The sequence below is a fragment of the Ictidomys tridecemlineatus genome, chromosome 7, assembly GCF_052094955.1.
Source record: "Ictidomys tridecemlineatus isolate mIctTri1 chromosome 7, mIctTri1.hap1, whole genome shotgun sequence".
Taxonomy (NCBI): Eukaryota; Metazoa; Chordata; class Mammalia; order Rodentia; family Sciuridae; genus Ictidomys; species Ictidomys tridecemlineatus.
This window is the reverse complement of record NC_135483.1, coordinates 171,920,353-171,942,450: the sequence shown is the minus strand read 5'-3', so window position 1 is coordinate 171,942,450 and position 22,098 is coordinate 171,920,353. Positions and strand designations below refer to the sequence as shown.

General features: G+C 33.0%; 1 protein-coding gene across 14 annotated transcripts in view; it reads right to left on the bottom strand.

Moving 5' to 3' along the window:
* Pikfyve (phosphoinositide kinase, FYVE-type zinc finger containing) overlaps positions 1 to 22,098 on the bottom strand; it is an 84,168-nt gene that overhangs the window by 3,749 nt on the left and 58,321 nt on the right. For 13 of the 14 annotated variants that reach the window (XM_078017918.1, XM_078017917.1, XM_078017928.1 and 10 more), the window contains 18 exons: positions 20,590 to 20,768; positions 18,602 to 18,715; positions 18,099 to 18,207; positions 17,821 to 17,975; positions 16,720 to 16,810; positions 13,454 to 13,514; positions 12,499 to 12,636; positions 11,477 to 11,597; positions 10,684 to 10,779; positions 8,791 to 8,874; positions 7,868 to 7,965; positions 6,009 to 6,173; positions 4,756 to 4,815; positions 3,918 to 4,094; positions 3,026 to 3,129; positions 2,151 to 2,279; positions 824 to 1,085; positions 12 to 86 (listed from right to left, as the gene is read on the bottom strand). In XM_078017918.1, the coding sequence (XP_077874044.1) occupies positions 12 to 86; positions 824 to 1,085; positions 2,151 to 2,279; positions 3,026 to 3,129; positions 3,918 to 4,094; positions 4,756 to 4,815; positions 6,009 to 6,173; positions 7,868 to 7,965; positions 8,791 to 8,874; positions 10,684 to 10,779; positions 11,477 to 11,597; positions 12,499 to 12,636; positions 13,454 to 13,514; positions 16,720 to 16,810; positions 17,821 to 17,975; positions 18,099 to 18,207; positions 18,602 to 18,715; positions 20,590 to 20,768 (2,218 nt within the window). The remainder of the gene's footprint in view (positions 1 to 11; positions 87 to 823; positions 1,086 to 2,150; positions 2,280 to 3,025; positions 3,130 to 3,917; positions 4,095 to 4,755; positions 4,816 to 6,008; positions 6,174 to 7,867; positions 7,966 to 8,790; positions 8,875 to 10,683; positions 10,780 to 11,476; positions 11,598 to 12,498; positions 12,637 to 13,453; positions 13,515 to 16,719; positions 16,811 to 17,820; positions 17,976 to 18,098; positions 18,208 to 18,601; positions 18,716 to 20,589; positions 20,769 to 22,098) is intronic. The other variant, XM_078017927.1, reaches the window with a different exon arrangement.

The window sequence follows — 22,098 nt, the reverse complement described above, 5'->3', positions numbered from 1 at the left end:
ATTTTACTCACCTTGTCCTCCTAAAATTCCCGTTGATTTCACCACCATCTCAAGCTTTTTGTCCCATGTAAATGTTCGAATATAATCTGAGGGTGGAAAAAGGCAGGTGCAATTAGCAATCAAGTTATGTTAATAAATATAAGCAAATGACAATAACTATTACTACTATTTCTATAATACTGAGCATTTATTGAGTGCTTCAATATGCTAGGGCTTTTCTAAAAGTTTTCCCCATATTAATTTTCTTAATCCTTAAAATAATGACACAGGCCTAATCTGCAAATCACTCTAAAGGTTTTCTCCAAATCAATTTGCTTAATCCTTAAAACAATGGCACAAGGCCTAATCTGCAAATCATTTTTGAATACATAGTTTGTGTGTGTGTGTGTGTGTGTGTGTGTGTGTGTGTGTGTGTGTGTGTGTACGTGTGTGTATATATGTGTAGATACACCTCTGTCTCCAGAGCACTCTACCATTGAGCTACATCCCCAGCCCTTTTTATATTTTTTATCTTCAGACAAGATCTTGCTAAGTTGCTGGGGCTAGCCTCAAAATTGCAATCTTCCTGCCTCAACCACTAAAATCACTGTGATTACAAGCAGGTACCACCAAACTCAGCCTGAAATTATGTATTTTTGACAAAAATAATGAAAATGGAGATGAAAGAATTGAATAGAAGGATCTAGGATGAAAAACTATTATTTTTAAAATTTCAAATGAAAGTTTGTTAAAGTACTCAATAAACCTAACAAGACTCAAAAGAATTTTACAATTTTTTCTCTTTCAATCATGAGCTATAAGTAGTATATATCTATTAACTTACCTATAATTCCAACTACCAGCTCATTGCTAGTATCATCTCGCCCAACCAGCAAAGAATAATCTATAATGAGGTGGCTAGAAAGGAAGTGGGAGTCACTATGGATGGAAGTTCTCAGAACAGCTTTGGAATGAGAACGAATATACAAAGGGTTGTCTCGAACCATCTTCAAGAGGTTTTCATCCAGCAGGACCACGTCACAACTCTCTTTTCCAGTGTCAGTTTTTACATTTCGATTCCTAAGTGAACCCTTCAAATCAAACACCTAGCAGAAAAAAAATTCTTTGTTATTTATGTATGAGTTGCCACAATGATTAATTAATGAAATTAAATTAAAAAGGCAGACAGACTTTTTGTAGTAGTCACAATTATATACTTTTAAATTTAGTTTAAAAACTCAATCATGACTTTTAAAATAGTCATTAAATTTATAGTGAAATAACTGTACAATGCATAAAATACATGGTGATATAAGTATATCATATGAAACTAATACCTAGGTACTCAATTACTAAAACATTTCAGAAATTCACTGATTAATTTAATAAATTTATGGTACATTAAAGAGTAACTCCAAAAATATATGATTGGATTATAAAGCAGTATAAAAAAAAAGATTCAAATTAACTTTCTTAAGAAACTTAGTCTTGATATCAAAATTGTACAATTACTATGGCAATGGAGAAAAAACTGTATAATTTTAGGAATAATTGGGTAGCAGGAAAAGCGGTACACTCAAAGGTCAGAGAACCTGAATGCAAGAACCAGTATGATTTGAGTGTAGTTTATAGACCATTGCTGGTCAGGTGCTCCTAGCTTTTGATGATGTTGAGGAGCCAGTGACAGAATATAAATAAATCATTAGACTATTAAGCACACAGTTTGAAGATTTTCTCCATGAAGAAGCAGTGCACTGGAACACAGTTTGGCATAAGCTCCTTAATTCATTGAAGACTGGAAATAATTTAAGAACCAGAACTTTGAAGAGCACTTTTCTAGAATCTAGACCAACTTGAGATCTAAAAATAACTAAGTTACTCAATTTCTATGGGCTTCAATAAATTTATTTTTAAAATTCAGGTGGTGGAAGTCTGCTTTCTTATTCTACCAATTCTATGATTCTAGAATATTGATATGTTACATTTTAGGACCAGTCCATAACAATAATTTTTCTTTATTCTTTTTTCCAAGTCAAAAGTCCAATTTCATCTAGTAACCAAAGTTAAATCTTTACTATAAAATAAGAAGTTATTTGAATTCATTATATTCAAGTACCAAAAGTACAAAGAGTTCCAATAGCTAAATGCTTCACAAAGTCCAGTGCCCTTACCTGTGCCATCTTTCTCCCATAGAAAAGATTTTCCATGACAAGAAGATCTAACTTCTTTTCTGTGTTGTTCTGAGAGTTCTTATAACCAATTCTATAAACTCCAAGAATTTTGGCTAAGGCAGTGGGCCTCTAATCAAGAAAAGATGAAAGAAAACTATTATTAAAGGGATTATTTGTGATCCAATACTATTTTTTATATTATGTGGGTTATTCACATGTTGTAAAAATGATTTCATGATTTACTGCTGATATAACCAGCCAAAGGTCCTGGAAAAGTAACTCAAACCCTTGAATCTCAGAAGTGCATGCAGTAATGAAGCCAATGAAAATATTAGACCCTTACCATTTTCCAAAGGGTCAATCCTTCACAGTTGTTCAAATTCAAGCATTTTATTATGATATCTAGTTTCCTCTAATAACTCACAATAAAAAGCACCCAAAATTCTATTCATAATTTTATGGAGGTGGGGGAAGGAGGATGGTCATTGCTCGATGAAAAGTAGGCAAACCTAGGCCAATGACTTCCTGCTTTTCTAGCTAACGGAGGCATATCCTAATTTCTCAACATGTTCCAAATTTCTGTCTCAACAAAATTACAAATTACAATATTTGCAGTTAACATTGTTAGTCTTAAATTTAAATTAACTTTCATATACATACTAATTAAAAACACTTTGCTCAAGATCACTTGACTCCTTACTGGCAAAGATAAGAAAACTACAGTGCAAAATCTGCATTCCACCAGACCTCAATTGCATCCTGAGATCCAGTCATGTCCCATTCAGGGAGAACTATCATTAGTACTAACCCTCAGGATGAAAGAAAGCCCAGTAAAACTCAGATTGTTGACCAAGATTCAAGATTTGGATTTCTACCTTTTGTTGAACGGCATTTGTAATATAATTGAAGTAGTGTGGCGCAAAGTCAAGGAAAGACTGGACTTCCAGACGAGGCATCTGCTTCAAAATGAATCTATCATCTAAAAAGCAGAAATTTCAAGTATTTATTCAATCATAATATCTACTATCTTCTATAATAAATCATTTCAGAGATCCCAAATCATCCTTATTTTATGTTTTTAATGGATATTTTCTGATGTTACCATGAAAATTTTGATCAGAACATAATTCTCAAGTAATGGAAGGGCTAGAAGAGATCCTGAGGATTTATGTAGTCACTAGTCTTCTACTCTGTATCACAAAATTTCTGTACCACAAAATTCATTGCTAGGTGACCTAATTTTTAGAACTATCAAATAAAGTTATATAAACTTCATTGTTAATAATCCACTAAGTCGCTGTTATGAAAATATTTATCAAACAACAAATTTCCAGCTGTATTCTCTTAAATAATTTTGCTTTCAGTAGTTAGAGCAAATTGAATCTGAAACACAATGGTCACATATTCTGCAAACTTTTTAGGTTAAGAACTTGGTCTTTCTACTTTCAGGCTAAAAATATTTCTATTTTCATTTTACATCAGTTCTGATATACCCTTTTGAGCTTTCTAGAAGTACTCTTTCTCTTTACCTTTGGAGAGCTCAGAACTAGAGTTTACTAAGATAAGGACATGATCAATGCCTGAATCTCATTACAAACACAGAGGTATATTATTTTAAATATTTTATTAAATCCTCTTAAAAAACGGAAGTCAGAAAACATCATTTGCCATTAGCCAATACCCTACTACCTCAGTTCAAGTATCATAAATCATTTCAGGGGAAAAGATGAAGACCACTCAACCAGAAAAATGATTAAAAAGTCTTGCCTTCAGTTGCATAGAAAGCAGCTCCTGATTTGCCTCCTCGGGCCTGCCAGGGCGATGAGTGGGAAAGGGAACGAATGAAATCTTCCTCACTGCTGCCCAGAATCACTTCACGCATCTTATGAAACTCTCCAGCGTAGTACAGTCGACAATAAAATTTGGCATTAGCATCAGAAAATTCTACAAAAGAGTTTTTTAAAACATCTCTTATGAATCAAAAAAATACCTTTTCCTTCCCTTTCCCACCACTAAATGCAACCATGTAGGTTCCTCCAGGAAAGCATCTTTCATGTTAAGTTGAAATGCCTGTTTATTACCATGCTGTCAACATGATCCACAGGGGAGATTAGAAAATAATCATATGATCACTATTACACACATTAAAAAAATTTTTTTAAATAGAACCCAGTTCCACCTTTACATTGGTTATTGTCCTTTAATCATTGTACTATTATACAACTTCTTTATAAATATCACAAAATTTATAGTATATGATACTATTCTGAACAATAAGTTTCTAGTACCCATATACAATTCCAAATGCTTGTCGAGATCTGTGTATATCCATTGTACAACAGGAAAAGATTTAAATATTAGAAATTAAATTTATAACGTATAATTTATAAATTTATGAATTGTAACTTTAATTAAATTTCTTTATAAATTCAACAATACATTTTTAGAAACTAAATTATGCATAAATAAACCTCATGTTGGCAGATTTTAATATTCATCTCAAGAAACAGGATATTTAACTAGTATAAAGCTAGAATTCCCAAGTAACAGTTTGCTTAATTATGGTCCCTGTCCCTAGGCAGACAACACATTATTATATACTTACGAAGTTCAACGTGAGGATTTGTGAATTGTTTCTTTTGTGGATCTCCTCCATCTACCTCATCTAAAAGGTTTAATATCATTAGTAAAGGCAAATTTAAATAGTTATCAGTTCATTTTATCTTTTGTCCCTGATATAACAACAAAAATTAGTAAATCAACAATAAAAATAACTCAGTAAAATCACTATTAAACTCTGTAAACAATTACAATAAAATGTGTTATTTTAAAAGTTTCAATATTTATTAAATATTTTACTTAATTCCTATTATAGCAAACTCAACTCTGACACCAAGAACTTCCATGGCTTCTTTATCAATTAGTGACTAGTTTTCCAGATATGTATAGAATAACACTTGCCCAAATATTAAAATCTAATTGAGAGGTTGTTTTTTTAAAAAATTTGAATGATGTTTCTGACAAACCTACAAGATTCACTGTTTACTGTATACTTGAAATACATATCAGTATCAAAAAGAACAAATTTTCCCCTAAGTTTTCACATTTCAAAATCATTTTCCAAAGAATCAAGACTCTCCAAGGATCACATTATAAACACCTGAGGGCCAACTGCAGCCTCCAGAACACTAAACAGATCTCTCAATTGCTAATCAAAATTTGTTATGGTAATTATTATATTTTAACTACTAATTCATGATATAACCTAGGAGTCACTCAACAATTTCTCTAAAGGGACAAATAATAAATAATTTACTCAGTTGCAACTACTCAATGTAAAATCAAGCAGACAAAAATAAATGAATGGATCTGCCAAATACTGTTCTAAACCCATATACAAACACAATCAGATACACATGGTTTTAAAATATCAAAATATAGATGGGCATAAATAGCCACAATTTTACAGGAATTAAGAAAGGAAGAGAACATCTTGGGGATGGGGAAGAGGAATGAAAACGTGAGGATTTGAGTTACATAGTGGGACCTCTGTCCCATGCTTTAGTGTATAATGTCACTAAGTCATCAGCAAACCTTGGAATACACTGTTTTAGCCACTTTACAGGTATGGCAACTAAGGATTTCTGATTGTATCACACAGTAAATGATAGCAACAAAATCTGAAACCAGCTGGACCCTCAAATGCCATGCTTTTTCTACTCTCATGTTGAGGAGTGAGAACAGTGGACATGCCCTGGTTTCAGTAGTTAAGAATTACCTATGTAGCACTATAAGAAAACTTTAAAAACCAAAATAAATAAACTAGAGCCTGGAAACCAGCACTTATGGTCTACACACCTTGAGACTCAATGCCTTGATTGTCCGTCCCCTCCTTTCCCGTCTGCCCAACCTGGTAGTAAGCACTATCTGCTCCACGTAAGGTCTCTCTCTTCTGGGAAGAGAGATCAGGGCTTTTGCCTGCTGTCCCTCTGAAGAAGGACAACATTCCAGAAGCCTTTTTGGCTAAAAATAAAAGGTAACACAGCAATTTCAATTACAGGTCACTGCAAGTGGAAAATAAAAATTTTCAACTTATTCCTGTGTTAGCAAAGATTATTATTCCACATGTTATTGTTGTTGTTTTTTGAGTAGTAAACACTTATGCTATCAGAAACACAGAAGGAAAGAATGCTCAGCTAGTTGACCTGTCAAAATGTGAGAAGTTCTCTAGAAGGTCTTTCAAAACTGTCTTCCAAAAACAGTCACATCTTCAGCCAAAAGATTAAATTATAGCTAAGTTCTTATTACAATACAGTCAATTCAACTAAAACAATAATTCCACAAGCTAAAAGAATTCAGAGTTAAAGTTTAGTCTTTTCATCTTTTGTGTTTCGAAATGTTAAAATGGGAAAATGAGTTCTTTTTCAGCATCTTGAAAAAAATAAATACTATAGGATAGCCAAGAATTTACTATCTTGTTCTTTTATTCCTAGTTTTGAGCTTCCTTCATTAAATCATACATATTGTGATTCTAATACTATAAATTTATCATTTACCAAAATAAATGACCATTTACATAATCAACAGAAAATATCAGTCATGAAAATACTTACTTAAAGTGGTAGACACTATTATTTCTTCCTTAATATCCACTACTACCCAGTTCCTTGCTAAGAGAACTTAAATTTAGGGGGACAGCTATTTATGCAGTCTCAGGACAATGCTCCCCCTATTTTTTCACCAGTTAGAGGGGGCCCTAAGACTCAGTTCTGACCAATGGGACAAAAGTGGGTATCTCTGCTTCCTCAGTAAGAGAATAGCTGCAGGTTCTACTGCCCTTCTTCTGCCTCAAAAGCAAACAAAATGGAATATTATTTAATATGAGAAAAATTTAAGAGTATTCAAGAGAAACTATCCCTCAGTTGTCATAACAATGCTGAGCAGCTTGACCAATGCCAGCAACTGCCCACCTCCAGGCTGACCTATTTTAGAAAAGTAGACTGTCGTATATGTTTAAGCCCTTATAGACAAGTGAATTTTTTGTTCACTGTAGCTAAATGCATTCCTAACTGATAAAGTCAATAAAACCCAAGACCAAATCCCATCTCCACCACTGTCTAAAACTCAAGCAAGCTACTTAATCTAAACCTTAACTTCCTTTCTGAAAATAGGGAAGTCAAATAATCCTTATGGGCTTATTGTGGAGATTAAAAGAAACAATGTAAAATTTTCATAGTGCCAACTAACACTATAAACTCAAAAAAATATATAAGTTCATGTTTTATTTTAGAATGTACATTTTAAATTGAAAGCTCAAAGAAGGAAGATGATACTCTTTCTTTTTGCATATAAAAAGGAGTTTCTAAGAATTTGAAGTTCAATAACTTGAATTTATATTTAAAAATCACATCTATAAAAGGATATTCAGGGATGAAACTGTAGTTAAGTGGTAGAGCGCTAGCCTGGCATTTATAAGGCACTGGGTTCGATACTTAGCACCATATAAAACAATTAAAAATAAAACAAAGGCATTGTGTGCATCTACAACTAAAAGAAAAAATTTAAAAAAAAACATTCAAAAAAAGAAGTTTAAATCCATACTATATTTCAAAGACCAGAAATAGTAAATCTTTTCCAAATGGTACTTCTGTGTTTTCTTCTTCAAATCATATTCACAAATAAAACAATTATAAATACTTCTCCATTTTCGATCATACTTGGTTGTGATTCTGCTTCTGCTGTGCGGCTGGTCTGTCCTCCACTAATTTCAGGTAATCTAATAGGGCTGCTACTCTTTGGCCTGCTGTCTAAAATACTAAGAAGAAAGAGAAAGGAAAAATTAATTTAAACTATTCAGAACATAGAGAGTATTCTGATTCCTACACTAAACTACACTACTAGACACCTAAGCCAACCCACAAAATCAGAAATCTGATTAATAATTTACATAAACACAGGTTAGAACATTAAACAAAAAGTTTTGGAATATCTACTGAAGAAAGTAAAATGCTTTAACTATAAAAACGTATGGAAATGTACAAAAGCCACAGACTTTTATAAAATTTTCCCCTAAGTCCATTAGAGTTAGATTTGTATCTGTCACCAATTACAGAAAATAACAATTTCATTTTTTTCATTCTATTCATAGTGATAATTCAAGCAAATTTAACTAGACTAGTAAAACTGGAAAACCTATTTCATTAATAATGAGACTACAACAATTTCTATTTAAATGTCTAAAATAGTGAACAACCTGGTTTGGGGCTTTTTTTTTTAAATGTTAGGTATATAAAATTCACAAACACTTAAAAGTACAAAGCCAAGCAGTGGTATACTTTTTACAAGTTACCATTTTTAAAATAAAAACAGTACCTTTTTTTTTCCCCAAAAAAATGTTGGGAAGTTTAGAACATACACTGAACTATACAGCAATTGACAGAAAACTACATTCTAAGGGACTATTTAAGGTCTTTTGCTGTACTTTAATTTTGCTGTCTCAATTACTGGCTGAACTGAATGCCATTATCTGGATCCTAAAAATTTTAATACTGATAATATGCTATGATAGAACTGAAACACAAGGATACAGAAAATGACAACATAACTAAATTAAAATACAGTGTACTCAATCATGAATCACCTATTTGTTGGAAGCCCTTCTTCAGCACTGTTCCACAGAGTTGCTTTAGACAATTCTTCTAAGGCATTTCGGTATTCTTTACAACTTAAGGTAGAAATAGGTTTAAAAAAATGTTAAACATTAAGCTTTCTTTAGAAACAAATCATAAGCTTTAGAATAAATTTTGTATTATAGAAACACAACCATTATTAAATGTCCATGATTAAACAAATGCACTTCAGTTAATTAATGAAAGTGATCGATTAGAAGCTTCATAAGGAAGGTCTATGTATTTGTAAAGAATGATGCAAATAAGGACCCACTGACTCCCAACCCGTACCAATAACCTTAGCAACGATCAAAAGAACCTAGTTACTAAAATTTAAATCAAATTAATCCGGGTACTGAACAGGTAATCGAAAAGATAAATCCTCAGGATCTGATTAATACAGAATAAAGGAACTTAAGAGTGACTTTCTATTTAAAGGTACTAAATTTGAAGAAAAAAACCTTTTTTTTAATGTTCTATTAGCCCAAAACATTTGACTCCTGGACTAGTAATCTGGCAGTCATGCTTTAGATAAATCAAATGTCATAGAACAAAGAGGCATGTTGGGTATATTATTCTTTTAAGACATTGAAAGAACATGTCTTCAACTAGAATACTTTCTTCCTAATAGTACAAAATATATATTTCATTTTGGCACCTTTCTTATCTAGTGAATTAGAATAAAATGCTATCTTCACAAAGGATAAAAAGGCAAAGATCTTTAAAATTATCATATAAAATCTTATAAAGAAAAAACTCTTATTATCCCAACAGTAAACTCTAAATATCATAAAAGCAGAGGCATGTAAATCTTCCCAGGTGTTGTGGTAATCTCAGTGGCTCAGGAGGGTAAGGCAGGAGGACTGCAAGTTCAAAGCCAGTCTCAGCAACTTAGCAAGGGCCTAAGCAACTTAGCAAGACCCTGTATCTAAATAAAAAAGAAAGGCCTGGGGAGTGGCACAACAGTTAAGGACTCGTGAGTTCAATCCCTGGTACAAAAAAAAAAAATAGTTTTTTTACCCCTGTATATACAATGCCAAATATTTGTTGAATAAATATACACCTTGTAACAAATATCCAAAAGGAAAAATTTAACGCCTTACAATAGAAAAAAATTTTTGATTCAACACCTTAGATTCTATTTAAACGGTTGAACCACTGTCAAGATACTTTTATGATCAAAAAGCTGAGGTTTTTTAGATATATCAATATTTTTAAAGAGGGTTGCTTCTTTTTTTAATATTTATTTTTTAGTTATAGGTAGAGACAATATCTTTGCTTTATTTTTATGTGGTGCTGAGGATCGAACCCAGTTCCTCACAGGTGGTAGGCGAGCACTCTACCTCTGAGCCAGGACCTCAGCCTAGTGGGTCACTTCTTTAAGACACATGATAACTATGTCAGAAAGTCAAATATACCTACGACTTAAGGAATAGAAATAGCATTCTCAAGGTGTGAAAATTTACCTAGTGTGTTTAGGAAGCGGAAAGAAAATGAGAACAGAATACAAAAACAAGATATTCACCTGTTATTAGGAAAATATGTCCCACATATTATGTTAACAAGTAAATCAAAGTAAGGGATACAGGTGTACAAATTAAACAGTTACAGGATTTAAGGGGCAGTAAATAAACTCTCTAGTCAGTTCAGTTATTAGGAACTTGCTTAAGACTCATGCTATACCCCATTATTTGAATAAAGAGAAGGTTTTCAGGTACAAAGAGAACAGACTATCATGCTGAAACAAAAAGTATTTTTATTAATCATTTTGTTATGCTTTATGTGAACAATCTCCCAAATAGGATTATAGACATATATAAAATACACAGATATAACCATTGGGGAAAAAGTCCCAAGAACAATACCTGAGAGCAAAAGCAATGATGGAGCTGGGTTCTTTCTCACAGACTGCAATGGGCACCCGTTCATGTTCATACATTAAGTAGTGTTTATCCGGATCACTGTTTAAATTTTTTAAATGCATTAAATAAATAAAAATAAAATTAGCAGAAAATCAAATACAAAATCCATTAACACTCTGTAAGTAAATCTCAGGACAATTTTACCTAAATACTACAGAATTATAATTAATTAAGCAAAAATGTTTGCAAATTATGAGAACTTGAATCAAAAGGAAACAAAAAACAATCAAGAAAAAAATTTGAAGGCAACCGGAAAATTATCAGAATTAGGTTTCAAATCACAGGACTATAGAATATTGACTCCAAAAAACTTGCTATAGCACCAAAATTTTGGCCACATTAATCTCAAAAAGAATTTCCAAAGAACCAGAGAAGTCTAAAATACTTTGTTCCAGTATAAGCTTGAGAGAAAAGTCTTCTAGAAACTGTGAAGAAGACATACTACTAGTCCAACAAGAATAACCCAGCCATTGTACTGTTATTACATGAAAACTCAATGGTGAGTTCCTCTCAATGTAAATTTTGCTCCCCTGACTTCCACTCTAACTCTTCTAGGTACTGTTAAGGCACATTCATTCATTTTATTTAGGTGCTATTTACTCAGCCCCTAATGGGCAAGGTTACGACATTAAGGAAAACAAAGCATTTTACATAAGTGAGAAATTAATAATGATGAAAAAACAGACATGGTAGAGTTTGGAATGGAATAAAAACACAAAGTTTGTATAATACTCACAAAGGAAATGGAATAGGATTATAGCTATTTCCTGGAAGCAAATTTGCAAAGATGGCTTTCATGGTTGATTTCTCTTTCACCTGGCTGTCTGTGGATCCCAGCAAATGTCCATCAAACACATCTAGAATAAAAAATATTCCACTTGTATACTAACATTCAGGAAGAATAAAAAAATTAAAGTGTCAACTTTATTTCCCCTTGGGGAATACTGGCAGACATATCAATATCATAATTATCAGATGTGATTCAAAATTTCTAATCCAGGAAAAATGACTCTTATGGAACGAAAGAGAAAGCACAGTGAAACATATATATCATTGACTCTAGAGACAGGTTTTCTTCTTTACATTTTAGCACCTCTGAAACTGAGATTATTCTACCCTCAATGGTTTCTGCTGCAGGTGACAGTGAGCAGCCATAAGGGTATAACTGCCCAAATATGCATGAACTTCATTACAACTATTGATGTGATGAAGTTCAGGTCCAACTAAGTAATGAGCACCGTGGCTATTATACCTGAGATTAGTAGCAATTGTAAAGTAATTCCAAATTTTATATTGAGCAATTTATTACTTAAACAGAAAGCAAGGAAAGAAAAGACAAGGCACTAATTTACTGTTAGGAAGTAAATATTTTTATTTGGAAAAATGGCAGTGATTTCTCTTATTTCTTTTATTATTATTATTATTATTTTTTTTTTTTTTTTTTACAAAGCAGCAACCCTATACTTCATGGAACTTACAGAAGTAAGAGCCCCAGAAGGTAGATAAAGCTGAATCACATTTTGTTATTGTAATACTTACATGTCAAGTAGTGCAACTAAATAAAGAAGTGATAGAATGAAAAGCTCTATCTTAAAAAGCACTTTTGGTAAGTATAAAATAAATATTCTAAGGGTTAAGAAAGCATTATGTCAAAGAATTAGCAGTGATTTTTTTCTTTCTCAGAGACCCATATAAGCCAAAGAGACAACTAACAGCCTTAGAGTCAATGAAATATAGAAAAAGTGACTTAAACTGTACCTTCGGAACCACTGGCTGTATCTAGTTCAGGTGGGCCTCCCACTGACTGCTCAGTCATGACTTCAGGTGAAGTAGGCAACTGGAGATGGGTAGAACTGGTAGAACTTTGGCTGGACAGTGTTGTCAAGAAACGATCCTCTAAAAAAAAAAAAAAAATTAAGTCTATTTCAACTTAATATTAATGTTTTTAAATGCCAATTCATATTTTTAATTGCTAAAACAGAATTTTAGCTTTTTAAAAATTATCAAGGTCAGGTAGCTCATATCACAGAAATGGAAACAAAATTCCATATATGACTTGACCACAATCAAATCTCAGGGGACTATAACTATCAATCAAATCTGACTCCTAGTTAACACAATACTCTTTCCACTATAACACAATGTCTTAGGACACTATGGAAAAAAAAATCAGATGCTCATTCTGGGGGAGAAAAGATACTAGATCATAATTATTATAGAAAAATACCAAAAAAATTGAGTTGAGCTCTTGCCCAACAAAAACAGTCTATGTAAATTCTCCCACAAGGTTTCTACAATAACACCAAATTATCTAATAAGATACTAAAAAAGATATTTTAAGCCTAGGAAATATTTTAGTGACATTAAAAATATAAACTAAATGTTACAAGATTTTTGTAGTGAAACCTGGGGATTCAGGAATGAGCAAAATAGAAATTCAATTTCCTGTTCTCTATTCCTTCTTCCTTCAATAGCAGTCCTCACTATATTTCATGTGTTTCTGTCTTCTAACTTATCTTCTTACAATATATTTTATGATAAGCTTAAGATGATAGAGTTACAAATGATCTATAAGTAGGGGGTTAAAAGTTTCTGAGTAATTGTATTGGGGAAAAAAGCTAAAATTGGCAGTTAAAAACAATACATTCAGTTATAAAACAACAACTTATGCAAACTTTCCAATGGCAAGTGGTCACTAGACTCAAGGACCAACCTTTCTCTCCATTTTGAAGTCCTGGAGAAATATTCCGTGGAGACGCATCCATTGCATTTATCTGTAAAGAAATAAATACTGTATTCTTAAGGGAATATTAAAATCACATTTTTAAAACTGTCTAACCAAATGAATCTTGAACTTTTTCATGTCAAGACCTGTTATACTAAAAATAACAAAGAACCACCTTTATAATTTAATGTAGCTTTTAATTAGAAATTAATTAATCTACTTTTTATTAGAAATTAAACCTGAGAACATTTTATAATATTCATTTATTCATTTAAAAATAATAAGCCCAAGATGGGCTTGGTGGCACAGGCCTATAATCCCAGCGGCTCAGAAGGTTGAGACAGGAGGATTGCAAATTCAAGGCCAGCCTCAGCAATTTAAGAGAGGCCGTAAGCAACTTAGTAAGACCCTGTCTCAAAATAAAAAAGTAAAAGGGCTGGGGGATGTGGCTCAGTGGTTAAGCACGCCTGGATTCAATCTTCAGTTCCCTAAAATAATAATATAGTAATAAGTCCATTATAATATTAGCACAAGTATAAAAACATTGAATAAATAAAAAATACTTATTTTCCAAAATTAAAAAAAAATGGTGAAAAAGTGGCACTGTTTTGCATTTTTTCAATTATCTTTAGTGTCTAGCTAGCTAGATTCCTATTTGGCTTCTGCATTTAATCTGATGAATACACTGTTATGATTAAAGTTCTGGCTCCATACACATATGTGGTTAATAAAGAGAAACTTACAGAAGCCCTGAAAAGGTCATAAACCCTCAACAGTCCTTGAACCACACTTTTGAGAATATTGTTCTAAACAGAAGCTTACTTCTTGGCATTAAGGCATCTAGAAATACGTAAGATTATCATTAAGCTAGTAAACTTTTATTATCCACTGAACCTTCTCAAGTCCTAATTATCTGTGGATAAAATATATTTAGAATGACTATCAGTGCCACATGATTTCAATAAAGTCATTTCTAAGTTCACTGATTAAATATCATCACATCAGAGAGACCTCCTTGGGCACCCTACATAAAATAACCCACCACCACTACCTACTCTTTCAGCAAAACTATCTCCCTTATTTCTTCCTTCAGAGCCTTTTTATAATTATAGGTTCACATGTGTACTATCAGTCTCTTACTTACTAGAAAAATATTTCATGAGGACAGTAACTATATGACCTTTATTCCTAATTGCATCCACTATAACCTAGGAAAGTTCCCAGCACATCATAAGCACTTGAGAACTATTTATCAAATAATTAAATATAAAGGCAGTGGAACAGAATTTCAAATCAATCTTTAATCTTTCAAAAAGATAACTTTCTGTTGAATGATGGTATCTTTTCAATTCTGTATCAACATCTTACACCATTACCTTTGCAGTGCGTTCAGTGGGCAAATGGAAAGGTCACCAGGGGTTTGTGCTTATTAATAGCCCTGAACTAGTTGGAAAATACTAAAATTTAAATGATCGTTAGTAATCTTTTTCTTACTCTCACCTAAACTGTAAGGGAACAGGATTCCTACACATTTGTTTAAGAGACAAAAGGAAAAATCTTTATATATTACTAAAAAGCAAAAGTTTCCTGGATCCATCAGTGCATGAAAATATTCCTTTACAAATACAAAACACTACATAAAAAGAAAACACTCGCTCAAAGCTGTTGTGATATCAAAGCATGAGGACCTGAAAAATACTGATACCAACTCTTGTGAAATTTGGGCAGCATGATGAGAATTCTAGATGGTCACCAGCCCCTGGTGTGTATATACCTTCTTCCAACTACTCAAACACTGACTTAGTTACTACTATGAAGGAATTTTGTAGCTGTAATTAAAGTCCCAAGTCAGTTGACCTCAAACCTCAAATTCCAGGTGGGCCTGATGTAATCTCATGAGTCATTAAAACCGAGTCTATAAATAAGAGACAGAGGAAGTAAGTGATCTGAAACACAAGAGGGATTTGACTATTGTTGCAGGCTTTGAACAGGTCAATGAATGCAGATAGCCTGGAGGAGTTAGGAATGGCCTCCAAATCAATAGCCACCAACAGAAGGGAAGCTCATTCTTTTTTTTTTTTTAATGGGGAATTTCCACAGCCAGACATAATTTTTTTTTCATTTGTTTAATTAGTTACACATGACAGTACAATGATCTTGACATATCATATATTTGAATCTGATGGGGTATAATTTCTCATTTTTCTGAGTGTACAGGTTGCAGAATCACATTGGTCATACAGTCACATATATACATATAGTAATAATAATGTCTATTTTATTCTGCTGTGCTTCCTAACCCCACTTCCCTTCCCCTCCCCTCCCCTCCCATCACTTCTCTCTACCCAATCTGATGTGATACACTTCTTTTTTTTTTTTCCCACATCATCATACATGTATTCTGTAATGATGAGGGTCTCCTTCCATCTTCCGTGCAATTCCCCTTCTCCCTCCTTTTCCCTCCCATCTCTCTTCCCTATTTAGTGGTAATCTTCTTCTCATGCTCTTCCTCCCTACCTCATTTTGAGTCACCCACCTTATATCAGAGAAGACATTCAGCCTATGTTTTTTAGGGATTGGCTAAACTTCACTTAGCATAATCTGCTTCTTATCACCACCAGAAAATGAATTCTGCCAGTAATCTGAATGAGCTTGGAAGAAGACCTGAGCCTCAAGTAAGACAGAAGCACTGGCCAAAATCTTCATTTCAGTTATGTGAAATTCTATGCAAAGAACCTAGCCATGCTTCCCAGATCTCTGGCCCACAGAACTATGAAATTATAGATTTATATTTTTAGACACTAATCTACGGCAATTTGTTCCCCAGCAAAATAAAACTAATTCAGTTAAATTAAGATGTAGAACTTACCCAGTTCAGACACCTTAAGAACTTCTCATTTTAAGCAAAGAGATAAATACTCATAGTAAAACAAACGAGGACTGTATTACACACTCTTGAGTACCCACATCTTTTCCTTTGTAGCACTTGCTATCGCCATTAGAGTATCTCAGTGACTCCAGTGGAGAACAGATTTATGATAAATATTTCAAATAAATGAAACAGAACAGATCATTTATTTCAGGCTAGTACATAAAAGTATTCCAAGTCCTATATCTATCTCCTTGAAACCTCACAACTTCAAGATGGAAAATCTATTAGATATTAATCAATTATGTATTAAACTACCACTTCTAAGTGTTATGAATGGAATCAATTATAGTGAAGGACCAAAGACAAAAGTTTATTTTCCTACCTTGCTTTCTTCTCCTTGTCTCAGTCTTCCAGGACTTGGAGGAACTGAAGGTCTCTTTCTACCTTTTTCCTGCTGAAAAAGGTCCTGCAACCTGCAGTCAAAGAATATAGTTTGTTTTTTAGCACTTTGAATATTTATAAATTTTCTTTTTACACTCTGAAATCACAATCGTTTCCTATTTGGATTGCAACAGACTTTAAAGTTGTACCTATCTAGGACTAAATTCTTATCATATCTAACCAACAAATCAAGAGCTCTTGTTGATATGACTACAATTATAAAAGAATAGCAAATTAGTATAAAGAAAAATATTTCTAAAAATAAATATTTAAATAATGACATAAGATAAATACAGTAATATATTTGGAATTCTCACCCCTGTTATGGTTTATATATGGGGTATCTCCCAAAAGCTCATGTATTAGACAATGCAAGAAAGTTCAGGAAAATGATTGAATTATAAGAGCCTTGACCTAATGAGAGCATTAATTTTCTGAAGGGATTAATTGGGTGGCATATAGACAGGTAGGGTGTGGCTGGAGGAGGTGGGTCACTGACAGTATGCCTTATATTTTGTACTTGGTGAGAGAAGTCTCTGTCTCTGCTTTCTGGATCTACTTCCTGAGGTGTTTCCCTCTGCCATACTCTTTTGCCATGATGTTCTACCTCCATCCCAGAGCAATAGAGTCAGCCATCCATGGCTAAGAACCTCTGAAACCATGAGCCACAAATAAACTTTTCCTTCTCTAATTGTTCTTGTCGGTCTTTTGGTCACAGCAGCAAAAAAGCTAACTAAAATACCCTCATATCAATTATTACTCATTGCACACTAATTCTGTCAAATTCCATTCAGCAGCATACACATTTGAAACAATACTGAAGGTTGTTCCCTTCTTTGGTTTTTATATCTTCACAAGCAATCCAAAGGTTAGACCATACATTTTAAAGGATTTAAAAAAGGGAAAGGAGGGGGTAGGTGAAGTTTGTTTATAACTTAAAAATATGATGAAATGTCTATAATTAATAAATTATTTAAATTTTTCAAATGTCACGGCACAGCCAATTTGGCAATAATATTAATAAAATTGCAAAATCATATACCTGTTATTCCAAGCTTGCAGAACTTCACAAAGACTTTGTTTCTTGGCAATAAGTGACTCAAAGACTGACTGCAGTTGCTGAGGAGTGTCTAAAGAGGAAGACATGAGCCTTGCTTGCATCTTTTCAATCCAGTTCTTGAACTCACCTTCTTCCATCTAACAGGTAACAAGATAAAATTTCAGTAAATAGGCACTATATAGATAACCCTTCCCCACAAAAAACAATTTCTAGTAAGTAGACAATTGACTTTTTAATTTTCTATTAAAGAAATGAACTACCTCTTTTTGTGCAAAGATATCTTCCATTTTATCCTCTCTTGTTTTACTAAATGTATCAGTTTTCAAAGATGCAAGTCTTTCGTCAACAGCTAGATATACCTGTGAAACTCTAAAACCAGAGAACATTACATACTTTAAAGAAGGTGAGATCAAATTTTCCACTCCACATAAACAGGGAAAAAAGCAGACACTAGACACAAAACCATAACTGAAAAAAGTCCTATCTAATTAAAAATCATATAATTGTGCACACCAAAAAAGACCTGAAGGATATACTTCAAAATTTTAACAGTTGTTTGCATTGTCAGGGTTCAACTTTTTAAAAAATGCTTTCCTGTATTGTCTACATTTTTTTCCATAAAGCACATATAACATACAATTCAAAAAAGTTATCAACATTTTCAAAGACAGTTAAATGAACAAATCTTGATACTTGATACTTGATACCTGTACATCACAGACTTTTTAAAAAAAAGAGGATCACCAAAGAAACTGAAACTTACTTCTGAAAGAAGTCCTTAAGGTCCTGAAGAAGGGACACCTTTAATGGGGCCTGGCGCTTAATGAATATTTTAGGGAGTGGAACACATACTTCAAGGAGCCGAATGGGAGAATAACTGAGAGAAGAAATACAAGTAACAGCAGAAAAATGAAAAATATTTTAATACCTTGAGCAGAGATATATCCAGATGGTCAATTAAATCCTAATAAGGCATAAAGGAATATAAAGTTTCTACAAAATTGTATTTTTTAAAAATCAAAGTTATTGAAGACAAATTTCAATCATAAATATTTTCCCCAATTTTAGATTTTGTTTTGTTTCATCACTGCACTGTGATGCCATCATGTATCCTTTTGAAGTTATCCTCATTTGTTATAAAAACAAAACTGATTTTGATATAAACCTTCTCTATGAGTAAGGAAGAGACTCCTTCCTATAATAGGTATAGGTATAGATATTCTTTACCTTTCCACTCCTGAGGAATCTTCATGAGAATATTTCCTTTCTGCCTGAGGTACTGCCTAGTCAATGCTATGCCCCACCTACACAGTACTTTCACGGTTAAAGCTCTTGCTTAAGAAAAGAAATAAGTTCTATTTAGCAAATGTTCCCTGAGAGTCTAAAATGTCCCAGATGCTATTTTAGATACTGAAGATATTTCCTCATGATTCAGGAAAAACAAGTAAATATTTAAAATAAAACAAATAAATTGGGGCTGGGGATGTGGCTCAAGCGGTAGCGCGCTTGCCTGGCATGCAGGAGGCGCTGGTTTCAATCCTCAGCACCACATAAAAATAAAGATGTTGTGTCCACCAAAAACTAAAAAAATAAATATTTTTTAAAATTCTCTCTTTAAAAAAAACAAATATATATTTAAAACACATACATCAAGTGCTAAGTGTCAGAGAAATACAAAACAAGAAAGAGAAGCAAGGGAATACTAGTCATGAGAGGGGATCAGAGTAGGGAAAACTGGAACAGACACTCATGCAAAGTAAGTAAACAGCAGGCAGATACCTGTGAATGAAGAGCTTAGAGAAAGAAGAACCAGCACAGGGCTCCCAGGCAGGAACCTACCTGACACAGGTGAGGCTGAGCCAAGGGGCTAGCACGTGTGTGAGGGGACAGTGATAGGCCCTAGGCAAACAGACAGAGCTTGTAAGGACTTATAGGCCAGTAAATGGACTCTGGCCTTCACTCAGGGTGAAACGGGGACTCTGTGCAGCATCTAGAGCAGAGAAATGACCTTGGTTGATTTTTCCTTTAATAAGATCATACTGAGCACAGGCTGTGGAACAAGGCCAAAAGGAAACTGTCTGAGACTACTAAATTTTGAGGGTAATGAAAAGTGTTCAGATCCTAGATACATTCTGAAGCCAGAGCCTGAACCCTTCCTCAAATTATTTAATACCACAGTGGTGATTATTTACTTATTAAACTTGAAATTTTAGCTTTATTACAAGTATTTGATTATCTTTATGGTAGTTAATACCTTAGCAAAAATTCTGACAGAGTTTCTTGAATGCCAAAACAAAGAGTAAAACCGAGGGGCTGGGGCTGTAGCTCAGAGACAGAGCGCTTGCCTAGCATAGATGAGGCACTGGGTTCAATTCTTAGTACCACATAAACAAATAAAATAAAGGCATTCTGTCCATCTATAACTACAAAAAAGTTTTTTAAAAAAAGAGTGAAACCGATAGGTCAACCAGGGTTTAAATCAAGACCCCAAAACTTGTTAGCTCTATAATGAACATACAATATTATTATCCTCACTTGTAAGGTCTATAAAGTCTATAAGTAAGGATAATAATACATTTTTTTAGGTAGATTAAGTTAACACTGATAGCTCTTAGCAGTGTCTGGTTCTTTGCTTTTGCAAGGGTGGAGGTGGGAGATGACACATACAATTTACTTCAATCCAGTAACAGTAGAAATGTTGCAAAACCTTCAGGAAATATGACAATGTACAAGATCCCTTTGATTCCTTACCTGAAAGATGCCACCATCTGGTTATAAGAAAAATACTGGTGATAATCATGATGAATAGAGTGACCACAAGGCTCAGCATTGGCTCTACGTGTGTACTGGTGCCCATAAAATCTAAGTTCAAGGTACTTTGCAAATGACATAGACCAGGATTCATTGGAAAGAGCAACAACTGGTGTTACCTGGAATTCGACAAAAATAATTTAAGTTATCTAATAATAATGAGAACTTCATTTTTTAAAATGTCTTTTCTAATACAAACAATATATTCTGAATGCAGAAAACAGGGAGAAAAAAGTTTATAGGTGAATGGAGCTGAGGGTTGTGAGGGAGAGCAATATCACTGATAATCACACCACCAACAGCAATACACCTGTATGTTTACTTTCTATATATGAATATATATTTACACAATGTTACTTGTACAAACTCTTTTCCTACAATTTTATAAGCTTTTCTTCTTTACTGAGCAAGAAATCATGAATATTTTTATCATAAGATAATCTTTACAACTTTTTAAATGGCTGTAGGATTATCCTATTATATGAGAATATTAAACCCAATCCCTACTTATGTGCATGTAAGACATTATAATTTTCACCTTATTTGGATGATGCTATGTTGAACATCCTTGTACATACATAAAAACATTCATAGTTACATCCTTGAAATAAATTAATAAAATATCAAAGGGCATGAACATTCTTATGGTCTTTCATACTTTTTGACACACTGTCTTCCAAAACAGGTGTACTAGTTTATAAAACCTCCAGTACCAACAGTATTTCAGAATATCAATCTCTACTTTCTTACCAATCCTAGGAATTATAAATATTTGAAATGCCATTTCTTAAAAAAAAAGTCATTTTATTTAATTTCTACTTGGTTTCATTGCTTTGATTACTAATGTAAAATTTATTTGCACATTTACTGTCCATTTGTATTAAATTGCTATGTTATGCTCTTTGCCTATTGTTTCTATAACCATGGTTTCTAGAAATTTAATATATTTAATATTAAGTATATTTATGTTTGGTTTTTTTTAAGTTGTAACTTTTCTTACACCAGAAGTTCTTCATTTTTGTATAACAAAACTCTTTTCTATCAGAATCCCCAAAGCAGAAAGTTTTGTCTTTAAAATAAAGTGCATATACTGAAATATGCAAGATATAAAGTTCAAATTCAAGTTATTCCTTTAATGCAATGATCAATCTACAGAGTTCACAAAAAATATTACCAATTATCTAATGAGAACTAAAGGCCTATAAGATAAATATGAAAGTAAGACTGATAAATGGTAGAATGATTTTAGGCTGGTATATTTGCTAATGCAGGAGGAACTAGATTTGACAGCAGATATTAACGTAAGTCATACTATTATTTTCTAATTGTCATATATTCCTTCCAAAAATAAACTCAAAAAAAAAAAGCCATGGTAACAATGAAGTTAAACTGGATATATACTCACTGTAATTTGGATAAAAAAATTATGTATTAAAAACATGATCATGC